The sequence below is a fragment of the Podarcis tiliguerta genome, assembly GCF_965153285.1.
Source record: "Podarcis tiliguerta genome assembly, chromosome: 5".
Classification (NCBI taxonomy): domain Eukaryota; kingdom Metazoa; phylum Chordata; class Lepidosauria; order Squamata; family Lacertidae; genus Podarcis; species Podarcis tiliguerta.
The window spans coordinates 6,488,305-6,501,186 of NC_139538.1; the positions used below are offsets into that span (position 1 = coordinate 6,488,305).

Sequence of the window (12,882 nt, forward strand, 5' to 3'; positions counted from 1 at the left end):
AATTATGGTCTGACAAAGAGTTAATGCTTGCGGAGGAGGCAATGGAAAGGTGCCTGTTCTGTTTGTCTCTTGTCTTCTCTGGTTAGACGTGAGCTGCTGCTGAGAAAGGCTGATGTGCTCCTGCTTCATTGCCAATTGAACTAGTTGCCCTTCCGTCTGTTGGAAGGGGAGAAGTACACAGCATTCTAGGCCAGGGATGTCCAACAGGTAGATCGTGATCTACTAGAAGATCGCAGTGTGTCTGTGGTAGATCTTGGGACCCCCCGAACACTCCTGAAAGCTCAAGAACTTTGGCTCCCTAAAAAAGCTCAACAAATTTGTTAGATCACTGCCATTTTTTTTATAGTGGGAGTAGATCTCTTGACCCCTTCATGGATCACTGCCTTGCCGTGGCGAAGGGGCTTGAAGAACTCAAAGAAGCTATGAACTATGCCGAGCAGGGCACCCAAGATGAACAGGTCATAGTGGAGAGTTTTGACCAAACGTGATCCACCTGGAGCAGGAACCGGCAAGCCACTCCAGTATCCTTGCCAAGAAAACTCCATGGACAAAGACAACAGGCATATAAAAGATATGACGCTGGAAGATGAGCCCCTCAGGTCGGAAGGTGTCCAACATGCTACTGGGGAAGAGCGGAGGACAAGTACAAGTAGATCCAGAGCTGATGAAGCGGCTGGGCCAAAGCCGAAAGGACGCTCAGTTGCGGATATGCATGGAAGCGAAAGGAAAGTCCAATGCTGTAAAGAAAAATATTGCATAGGAACCTGGAATGTAAGAACCATGAACCTTGGTAAGTTGGATGTGGTCAAAAATGAGATGGCAAGAATAAATATTGACATCCTGGGCATCAGTGAACTAAAATGGACGGGAATGGGCGAATTCAGTTCGGATGACCATCATATCTACTACTGTGGGCAAGAAACCCGCAAAAGAAATGGAGTGGCCCTCATAGTCAACAAAAGAGTGGCGAAAGCTGTACTGGGATGCAATCTCAAAAATGATAGAATGATCTCGATACGAATCCAAGGCAGACCTTTTAACATAACAATAATCCAAGTTTATGCACCAACTACTGGTGCTGAAGAAACTGAAATTGACCAATTCTATGAAGACTTACAAGACCTTATAGAAGTGACACCAAAGAAGGATGTTCTTTTCATTATAGGGGATTGGAATGCTAAAGTAGGGAATCAAGAGATAAAAGGAACAACTGGCAAATTTGGTCTTGGAATTCAAAACGAAGCAGGGCAAAGGCTAATAGAGTTCTGTCAAGAGAACAAGCTGGTCATCACAAACACTCTTTTCCAACAACACAAGAGACGACTCTATACATGGACATCACCAGATGGGCAGCATCGAAATCAGATTGATTATATTCTCTGCAGCCAAAGATGGAGAAGCTCTATACAGTCAGCAAAAACAAGACCTGGAGCTGACTGTGGCTCAGATCATCAGCTTCTTATAGCAAAATTCAAGCTTAAACTGAAGAAAGTAGGAAAAACCACTGGGCCGGTAAGATACAATCTAAACCAAATCCCTTATGAATACACAGTGGAAGTGAGGAACAGGTTTAAGGATTTAGATTTGCTGGACAGAGTACCTGAAGAACTATGGATGGAGGCTCGAAACATTATACAGGAGGCAGCAACGAAAACCATCCCAATGAAAAGGAAATGCAAGAAAGCAAAGTGGCTGTCCAATGAGGCCTTACCAATAGCGGGGGAGAGAAGGCAAGCAAAATGCGAGGGAGATAGTGAAAGATACAGGAAATTGAATGCAGAATTCCAAAAAATAGCAAGGAGAGACAAGAAGGCTTTCCTAAATGAGCAATGCAAAGAAATAGAGGAAAACAACAGAATGGGAAGAACCAGAGATCTGTTCAAGAAAATTGGAGATATGAAAGGAACATTTCGTTCAAAGATTACCATAATAAAGGACAAAAGTGGTAAGGACCTAACAGAAGCAGAAGACATCAAGAAGAGGTGGCAAGAATACACAGAGGAATTATACCAGAAAGATATGGATGTCTCGTACACCCCAGGTAGTGTGGTTGCTGACCTTGAGCCAGACATCCTGGAGAGTGAAGTCAAATGGGCCTTAGAAAGCATTGCAAATAACAAGGCCAGTGGAAGTGATGGTATTCCAGCTGAACTATTTAAAATTTTAAAAGATGATGCTGTTAAGGTGCTACACTCAATATGCCAGCAAGTTTGGAAAACTCAGCAGTGGCCAGAGGATTGGAGAAGGTCAGTCTACATCCCAATCCCAAAGAAGGGCAGTGCTAAAGAATGCTCCAACTACCGCACAATTGCACTCATTTCACACGCTAGCAAGGTTATGCTTAAAATTCTACAAGGAAGGCTCAAGCAGTATGTGGACCGAGAACTCCCAGAAGTGCAAGCTGGATTTAGAAGAGGCAGAGGAACCAGAGACCAAATTGCAAACATGCGCTGGATTATGGAGAAAGCTAGAGAGTTCCAGAAAGACATCTACTTCTGCTTCATTGACTATGCAAAAGCCTTTGACTGTGTCGACCACAGCAAACTATGGCAAGTTCTTAAAGAAATGGGAGTGCCTGATCACCTCATCTGTCTCCTGAGAAATCTCTATGTGGGACAAGAAGCTACAGTTAGAACTGGATATGGAACAACTGATTGGTTCAAAATTGGGAAAGGAGTACGACAAGGCTGTATTCTGTCTCCCTGCATATTTAACTTATATGCAGAATTCATCATGCGAAAGGCTGGGCTGGATGAATCCCTAGCCGGAATTAAGATTGCTGGAAGAAATATCAACAACCTCAGATATGCAGATGACACAACCTTGATGGCAGAAAGTGAGGAGGAATTAAAAAACCTTCTATTGAGGGTGAAAGAGGAGAGCGCAAAATATGGTCTGAAGCTCAACATCAAAAAAACGAAGATCATGGCCACTGGTCCCATCACCTCCTGGCAAATAGAAGGGGAGGAAATGGAGGCAGTGAGAGATTTTACTTTCTTGGGCTCCATGATCACTGCAGATGGTGACAGCAGCCACGAAATTAAGAGACGCCTGCTTCTTGGGAGGAAAGCAATGACAAACCTAGACAGCATTTTAAAAAGTAGAGACATCACCTTGCCAACAAAGGTCCGTATAGTAAAAGCTATGGTTTTCCCAGTAGTGATGTATGGAAGTGAGAGCTGGACCATCAAGAAGGCTGATCGCCGAAGAATTGACGCTTTTGAATTATGGTGCTGGAGAAGACTCTTGAGAGTCCCATGGACTGCAAGAAGATCAAATGCATCCATTCTTAAGGAAATCAGCCCTGAGTGCTCACTGGAAGGACAGATCGTGAAGCTGAGGCTCCAATACTTTGGCCATCTCATGAGAAGAGAAGACTCACTGGAAAAGACCCTGATGTTGGGAAAGATGGAGGGCACAAGGAGAAGGGGACGACAGAGGATGAGATGGTTAGACAGTGTTCTCGAAGCTACAAACATGAACCTGACCAAACTGCGGGTGGCAGTGGAAGACAGGAGTGCCTGGCGTGCTCTGGTCCATGGGGTCACGAAGAGTCGGACACGACTGAACGACTAAACAACAACAACAAGATCTCTTGAAGGTTGGACATACCTGTTCTAGGCCATGTCGCAAAATGCAATAGAACGAAACGAAGACAAGATCAAGAACATACTGTAATAAGCTGTTTTATTAATTCAGCTTCTTGTGTTACACAATGTGTTTTGGAGATAAGTGCCCTTCAACCAGCAGCTATGAACGACACACATTAAAACTAATATAAAGGGGCAAGATTCCAATTAATACTGAAAAGCACAAAACCATACAAAGTAGGATAATGGCAGCATGGGTAGCTATGTGAAATCAGGTGGAAACACAAGGCAACATAAAATGTTGTTGTATTTTCAATTTGTAAGTGGTAGCAAGACTTCCTTTCCCAGTGCCATCAGTTTCACAGCTTTCTAAATGACTCTCTGAAGCTGATTTCACCGCCCTGGCCTTGTATTATTGGTGGGAGTATTAACTGGAGATTAGCACTTACTCTAGGCTTGCCATACATCAGGAAAATTCCTGAGATGTCCTGACAGGAATCGGCAAAATGTCAGGGAACACCCAGATGTATGGCAACCCAATGAAGAAAGCTCAACAATTTCCTAAAAAATGGCAACCCTAGTTTACCATAGAGATCCTTTAAGAAGATTTTGGTTTGAAGATTGAATAGGGCATGGAGGTTAGGACCTGTTGAGAGGCTGCTGTGAATGAATGCTGTGGTCTGTCTTTTTTCTGTAATAATATTTTATTCTTTTTCATATAGAAAGTTACATTTCTTAACCTTGGTAATCTCAAGGTAAGATTACTGCAATGTGATATACATAGGGCTGCCTCTGAAGACAGTTCGGAAACTTCAGCTAGTGCAGAATTCAGCGGCCAGGTTGCTCACCGGAACAAGAGCAGATTACATCGCTCCTGGTCCGGCTGCACCAGCTACCAATTAGTTTCTGGACCCAATTCAAAGTGCTGGTTTTGACCTAGAAAGCCTTAAATGGCTCAGAACCACAATACCTCAAGGACCGCCTCTTTCGATATGATCTTACCCAGACCCTGGAATCATCTTCTGAGGCCCTTCCTTGTGTTCCTCCTCCATAAGAGGTCCAGAGGGTGGCAACACAAGAATGGGCCTGCTCTGCAGTGACTCCCCATCTGTGGAATTCTCTCACCAGGGAAGTTCACCTGGCAAAACCTTCCTTTTTATCTAGGCCTTTCGTTGATTTCATTGACATCCTATGCCCTTTTAAAATCTGATTTTTTTCTGTGGGGGCGTATTATTGGGTGGTTAATAATAATAATAATAATAATAATAATAATAATAATAATGTTCCAATTAACAAAACAATTGGAATATAGAAATTTTCCATATAGAAAGTTACATTTGTTACTCAACAGTTATACAGTGGTATCTCGGGTTACACACACTTCAGGTTACATACGCTTCAGGTTACAGACTCTGCTAACCTAGAAATAGTACCTCGGGTTAAGAACTTTGCTTCAGGATGAGAACAGAAATCGTGCTGTGGCGGCGTGGCAGCAGCAGTAGGCCCCATTAGCTAAAGTGGTACTTCAGGTTAAGAACAGTTTCAGGGTAAGAATGGACAGGTTAAGAGGCTAATGATGTGAGTAAATTAGCCTCCCGAGTTTTCCCAGGGGATGGGAAAATGCTGCCTCGTCCGCAGTTGCCAATAAATCACCCCCGAGTTCGAAAGAAGGAGGGGGTGGGGGCACTGGACGGAAAGCCCTTGAGTGAGTTTTTGGATCTCCTGGATGCTACTTCTGATTGTGATCCTAGTTGCATTGCTCAAGATAAATAATTGGAGAAGAGTAAATGCACATGTTTCGAGCGAAGGAAAGGGTGTACTGATTGCTAATTAAATCGACCACTAAGAAGCTGAGTGACGGGTTGGACTGAACAGAAGACTACATCAAAGAATCACAACTATGTCGGTATGTTGAAACGGATCGGAAACGGGGGGAAAACTTTTCACTTTTTCAATATGATTTACCTAACAACCCCTCCCCAAGAAGAACCGCCACATGACTGATAGCAAGTGAAATGGGAAAATAAACTGTGTGGAAATAAAATTATCAACTAAAGGCTCTGTTTTGCGGAAGATCTAGAAAGGTAACAAAAGGCTTTTGGATGACGCAGTTCTAATTGGGAACCGCCATTATGAGACTGACTTTGTTGCAAGATTTACAGTCAAAGGGGGAGGGAGCCAATGTTCTGTTATCATATCTGAATTCTACGTTTGATTTGGCAAGAACTCCCCTGGAAAGGCTGATTTATGGAGCAACTGGTCTGGGAAAGTTAATGAGCAGACGCTTAAACTGTATTTTATGGGAACTGCTGAAATGGTGCCTGCCGTTTGAATAGGACTTTTGGATCAGCGTGAAAATCCACACAGGACTATAATAATGTTTGCTTCAACTCGCTTGTGGAGATAACTCAGAGGTTATTAAGAAGAAAAATGATAACAGCAAGAAGATTGGAAGACGGGATTTGTAAAGGATAACAACAAAGAGATGGAAAGATGGGACTTGTGAACATCAAAGCAGCAGAAATATGAGATGATTGGACCCTTTCTGAACTCGAAGCATGGGTACCCCCCCCCAAATTAAAATTCGGCTAAATATTTGGAGTTTATTATGTATTGGTATAATTTGGAATTAATATAATATGATTGGTTTGTTAACTGGAAATTTAATAAAAATTATTTTTTAAAAAAAGAAAGAACGGACCTCCGGAAGAAATTAAGTACTTAACCCGAGGTACCACTATATTCCAATTCAACAAAACAAGTGATTTCCCACTCACCCAATATCAATGTTTATAACTCGAATTACATACTATTGCATTTTAAAATTCCATCTTATCTAATTTGATCCTTTCTAACATGTTTCTTAACATATTCTGCTGTTTTCTTACAGTTTAAACCCCGCTGTGGTCTTTGCATATGGGAAATAACTTTTTATATAAACCGGAAAGGTTTTCTAATCTTCTTTAAAAGATTCTAAATTTGTATCTTTTATCAATTTTCTGCCATCTCTGCATATTCCAAGATTTTCGTAAAGCATTCTTCCTTTGAGGGTGTTCTCTCCTCCTTCCTCAGTTTAACAGTATACAATAAATATTTTTGATCTGTAGTTTTTAATGCGTGTTTTCAACTTTTATATGGTTTTGTGCTTTGCAATATTAATAATAATACTATTTACATTATTACTATTATTTGTATTGCTTACAATTTCTGACAACGGAGGCTTATGGCATTTACCATTTTAACCCATGCCATCGTTGAAGCTGAAATATCACAATTGTTGGGGGAAATAGATAAAACAATTGCTGGCATCAGACTGAGTTATTACTAAGCACTAAGTACCTGAATGAGAGTATTTTCATCAATCTTGAATCCAAACCTCCATATGGCTCCAATGAGAGGAAGCTGGAGAAGTCCTGGAGGATAATGCCTGCATGACCAGAGCTGTTTCAGGTAATGCAGAATCAGAAGAGCCACCAGCAGAGCAATCAAAAGTGCCCATATCTCCATCCTTCGCTTGCTGTCTCTTTCTCCTTAATTCTTTTTAGGTTGCCTGGTCAGGTTCAACTCTCTTTCTCTAAGGAGCTTTTGCTTTCATCAAAGACATCAGCAGTATTGTCTGTTTTTATATGCTCAGTTATTAAAAACAAATAAGCAACAATGGGTGCAACACCATCTGTAAGTAGCCTTGGAATGTGATACAATCAGACACTAGTACTATCAAATGCTATAATCATTTTAATATGTGTCACACAGATGTGACGAAGTGTGCTTTATATCAGGCACATTGAACTCCCAAGAGACTGTGATCTACTTCCAGTACCTCGAGAGTCATCTGGTATTTAATATGGATATCTTTCCCTCTTATGGAATTGCTACTCCTTATAATCTGTGCCTTGGGAAGGTACCAATCTGATGTAGGTGTCAAAGCCTTCAGAAAGAACTCTGAGTTCAAGCTCTTATTAATCCAGCAATGAGGGCCAGGATAGTAAATGCATTACAATTGCAAAAGCCAACAAACTTCTACCTGCAGTTGAATCGAACCACAGTGCAGTACAATTGCTACTTCCACAGAGCACTTGCTAGTTGCAATCCATCAGAGGTGCCAACTTGAATAAAATATGAGGAAGGGGGCAAGTGAGCCCCACCTCGCATAATCAATCACATAATGTGGCTCACGTCCACCATTAGAATGGCAATTGCCATGAACTTTGGCGGAGCCAGGCCCCTTCACATATTTTAGAGGGGCACTGGAGGGGCCTCAGCTCCTAGTTCTTCTCTCCTAGGTAACCCATTTCCTGTTGAGTGCAACAATAATAGAGAACCTTTGTTCTGGACAGCCCTTTAAATGTTTTCTCATAGTCATGAGGAAAGAAGTCTGTGGTTGCTCGTCTAATTCTTCAGATGGCTAGGCAACACACCCCCAGAGATGCCTCCTGTTGGCATTCTGCTGTAAAAGGCAACTGTCACAGCCTGCCTTGTGGGTGGACCGGCCCTCTGCTTCATAGCTGGTTATGATAAGAAACTCACAAACACTTTCTGTATTTACAAGGGTAGCTGCTGGTGCTAGATTTCAGGATCTGTGGGTTGGCATAATAACCCAATAGTGGCATGAAGAGAGGGATCCAATGGAAACTCTGGCAGCAGATATTCAAAATGTGTGCTACATATTTCACTGCCTAATGGTCACCACCATATAATAGACGAGCTCCTTTTTTCAAATCATTCCCAAAGCATTCACCACATAATGGTCACAGGGCATTGTAAGTGTGCATGAGAATGCCTTGCCCCAATTCAGACTACCTATTATCCTTACTGTACCTGTTCACACATATTCTGTGCATCCTAATCACACCAAAAACTGTATAAACATAATTATGTTTCTTCATAAACACTGTTTCCTCGATTAAGGGTCATGCTTTGGTTTTTCACCAATAATCGTCGCACCCCCCTTTTTTTTGAAAAGAATAATTATCATAAAAATGTGACAATTATGGTGAAATATGGTACTTAACACTAAATATATTTAACCATTCATTTGTCATCATGATAAGCATTGTTCAAAGAGGGAAGGATGAAAATATATTTTGGCCTTTCTAGTATGTGAAGATGGATGATTTGGGGATTTGAAGTCATACTCTAGTTTAAGAGCATTTTGTTTAGGATTTTCTGTTTTCTCAGTCCACATTTGAATGTCAGATGAACATCAATCCAAAATAATTTATGTACAGAAGGAATGCTCCAGAGCAAGACCCCTTAACACACTTAAGTTTCCAATCCTTTAAGCTCACATTTCCTAGCCATTTCTATAGATGCTAATGGATGGAGGTCAACCCACTTTAGCAACTAAATTGACTATGAGAAATATTTGGGGGGAACTCAATGCCATTTTCAACTGAGATTCAGGAAAAAAGATGCTGGTTTCCAGGCAAGAGATTAGTATTCACTTATAACAGGGAATGTAATGATTCCTTGGATGAGCAGTATTCAGCTTCAAAGCTGATACTTACCTTCTCCATCTGAAGCAGATAGAAATCAATGAGATCCTGTGGATCATGCAGAGACTGATTCTCCTCATGCTTCTCTATCTCCTCCTTTGCAAATGAAAGCACCATCTCCATGCAGGACAAGGCCTTCTTGTGGGGCCCTGGGAGATGTTTCATGAGCCATGGGAGAATTTCACAAAGCTAAAGGAAAGATAGCAGAAATGCTGCCATTACCATGAGGAAGCTTGGTCACACCGTTTGTGCTTTGGATTAGCACTTTAAAAAACATGATCTGCATTATTCTTCAGGGCTAGCATATTAATTTGAGTCTCACTAAGAAGAAGGAAGGTGTCTATCGCTTTTCTGGAATCTCACAATGATTGGGTTTTATGAATTATCCCTAGCTGAAAATGTGAAAGAAAACTATCGCTCAAAATATTTTTCCAGCTCCCAGGCATCATTCCAAAACTGGGCACAATCACAGGACCCCTCCTGGAACACGTTAGTGGCCTTTTATGGTAGGTGGGGGTGGGGGGAATTCAAGTAAGTTCACATTTAAAAGCAAATTTGCCTCATACACAAATTGAAAGACAGCCATCGTTCAAAATGTACACTTCTTCATTTAAAAAAAAAATTTAATTGTATTTTTTAACTCTTCCAGTTTGCCAGTCAAGTAATTCTGATCTTTCATCGCAAAAAACTAAACCTTGAAGAAGGATGCTTTTTCTCCTTCATTGTTTTCTCATTAAAGATCAATTACTTACATTTTCTGAATACATAAGGAGCTAGAAAATTAAAGCTGGACTGATATAAAGCAGTGTTAGAAACTGAGATATGAAAGCTCTGAGCTAAATGGCACCTTAAACCTAGATTATGGGTGGAGCAACGGAATGTTTAGGTGTGCCTTTTTATTAACAAGAATACAAAGCTGAAAATGAATGAACTGCAGCTAAATCTTATATTCATTTTTCACATGGCCTAGTCCTCATCTGAATACTGTAAAAAACAAAGCCATGTTTGCCCTACCTGACCCCCTAATATTCTTAAGACAGTCTCTTCTCCAGTCTTCAAAGAGTGGCTGGAAGTGAGGAGGCAGAAAAAGGTCTTCCTTTCCTTCCACTCTGCAGTTTTAATTCGAAATTTTAGGCTTAGAACTGTGCCCAGAAGTCAGAAACTGCTCACACTAATGAAATTCCTTGTTTCAAATGTGCCTAGAACACTGATACAGTGGTGCCTCGCAAGACGAAATTAATTCGTTCTGCGAGTCTCTACGTCTAGTGGTTTTTTCGTCTTGCGAAGCAACCCTATTAGCGGCTTAGCCGATTAGCGCTATTGGCCGTTTAGCGGCTATTAGCGGCTATTATTGGCTATTAAAGGCTTAGGGGATTAGCGGATTAGCTGCTAAAAGGCTATTAGCGGTTTAGCGGCTTAGAAAAAGGGGGTGGGGAGCGAAAAAAATTCTCAAGACTCGCAAGACATTTTCGTCTTGCGAAGCAAGCCCATAGGGAAATTCGTCCTGCGAAGCGCATCGAAAAACAGAAAACCCTTTCGTCTAGCGGGTTTTCCGTCTTGCGAGGCATTCGTCTTGCGGGGTACCACTGTATAAAGTTGTCTGTAGTTTCCCAGTCAAGTGATATGGTCATGTGTGGCTTAAAATGCATACAATAGGGAAAATAGCACACAGGCCTTGCTTCGGGCAAAATTGCACACATGTGTGTGCATTAGGAGAAATTAGCACTAAAATGCTGATGAAGTTTCAAGAGTACTTTTTTTAAAAAGATCCGGAAGGGATGTAGAAATGTGGAGAACTGAACTTAAGTTTGGAAAAAGAGTTTAGTTGGGTCATATAGGAGGGAGCTGCTTTCCTTAGCAGTAGGGACAGTGCTTAAGTTGCAAGTCTCTCTTTCATTAAAAAAATTCCAGCCAAGGTTTTGGCTGCAGGGGCCTCACTATAGGCACCATCATCATTGCCACTGCATAGTCAGTAGAGAGTAGACACATTTAGTTTTCCATGATGGCAACAAAAGTATGTAATTCCCTTAGTGAAAAGATTATTTTGCTCACCTCTGTCCCCTTTGGTGGGCTCTAGATGACCTGTTCCGAAGGTCATTGTTCCATTTTTATCCCATCGTTCCTCCAAAGAGTCTTCTGTGGTGGACAAAGTCTTCTTACTCATGCTTTTTATTTTATTTTATCTCACTGATAATCATAAGAAATTGAGCATGTGGTGAGATAGTAAGTGGCCCTTATCTCAGATCAATCTAAACCTGATTCACTTCTTCAACCCTCTATCCTATATCATAATGGATTCCAAAATATTGATTTGTGGTATTAAGGCCCTGATTTGTGGTATTCAGGGGGACCTGTTTGGCTTAGGAGAAATGAAAATAACTACTCACAATATGCCAAAAGCTACTTATTTTTTTTATGACAAAATCCATGGCTTCCATCAGCTTCTGGAACCGTTCATCTTCAAGAGCAAGCCAGTGCCCAAAAGCCACAGGACATATCACGATGGAGACTGAATTAGCGATGGGCATGGAGGGGTCAAGTGGTTGTCCTGCAAAATAAAGTTATACTAATGTTAGCTCAGCTGCTCCTGTTCATACTGAGAGTGGGAGTTCATGGTGGCCAAGAGAAACTGCTGGGATCTCCATTAGGAACCAAGAAAAACATATCACATTCCTTTCTAAAATGGACAGAGGTAGTACACAAATATATCTTCATACGCCAGCTCAGCACCATCACCCCTCATCACATACCCTTTGAACGTGCAAACGTGCAAAACTTCCACAAGCTGATGGGCCTCCTCTGCTATTTGGTGCTCCATTCCTTTCTTCCCCAGCCCCAGCTTCCGCATAGTAACTACACCAAACTGTCTTTGTTGCCTCCAGGTGCGACCATTTGAAAATAAAATACCTACAAAAAATCAGTGAGAAATAATTACTTACAGAAATCAATGTGAAAAGTTGCCATCTCAGAACAAACCATGTTTACTGAAGTTCATGCCTTTGCATGTAAGAGCTGCTTAGTCTATCTAAAGCAGAGAATTACAAGATGATGCAGATAGGATCCTGGGTATAATTTGGAGGGAATTTAGAGGAAAAACCTATCAACCTTCTGGTGACCCTATTGGGAAAAGAATGGAAGTGGTAGAAATGGAAGTTCTTTTCTTTTTCTCTTGATAAATTTCCCTACAGGAAATGGAATCGCTAGATATAAACTCGGGTGTAAAATAATGAATATACAACAAGTAAATAACTATGGATTTTTTTTAAAATAAATGACTACAGTGGAGAGTTTCCTGTTTAAATAAAAATGAAGGATTTATTGTTTTCAAACATGGAGGAAAGGTTGATTTTTTTTGGGGGGGGGAGAAAGATAAAGTCATCATCCTGGATTGGAAGAGGACTATTCTTGACTCATAGCAATGTCTGGGGCTGAAGATGGGGGGAAATATCACCTAGCAGAACAAGGAACAGCTGGATATTATCTCGGAATACAATTGGATATCATACTGGAATGAGCATTTAGAATATTCTGAATACACACATGAAGTTGAGATCTGGCCAGTGAAAGACCCTGTGTGAGAGGCAGAGAAGGAAAGATCTCCCAGGGTGGGAAACTGGGGGAAGAAAGGGAAGCACCCAGGTGAGAGCTGGGAGGGTCCACTCCATTCTGTGTGAGACAAGAGTTAAGACGTACCTTTGAGAGAGGGCTTGGTATTTCTCTCTCTCTCTCTCTCTCTTTTCCTTTCTTTGTTTTTATTTTGGTTATTTATTTATTTGTTTTAGTCAGTATGCTGAAAA

General features: G+C 41.2%; 1 protein-coding gene and 1 long non-coding RNA gene across 11 annotated transcripts in view; one reads left to right on the forward strand and one right to left on the reverse strand.

The window, feature by feature from the left end:
- Window positions 1-12,882, forward strand: part of LOC310678493 — a 157,294-nt gene that overhangs the window by 117,571 nt on the left and 26,841 nt on the right. The gene's annotated exons all lie outside the window — the stretch shown is intronic.
- The window catches only part of LOC310678313 (cytochrome P450 2J2-like), a 159,981-nt gene that overhangs the window by 52,761 nt on the left and 94,338 nt on the right, over window positions 1-12,882 (reverse strand). For 2 of the 10 annotated variants that reach the window (XM_083442126.1, XM_083442130.1), the window contains exon 9: window positions 9,098-9,274. The exons of 7 other annotated variants lie outside the window; for them this stretch is intronic. In XM_083442126.1, the coding sequence (XP_083298252.1) occupies window positions 9,098-9,274 (177 nt within the window). Of the gene's footprint in view, window positions 1-9,097; window positions 9,275-11,472; window positions 11,634-12,882 lie in introns of all 10 variants that reach the window. One more of the 10 variants, XM_083442124.1, reaches the window with a different exon arrangement.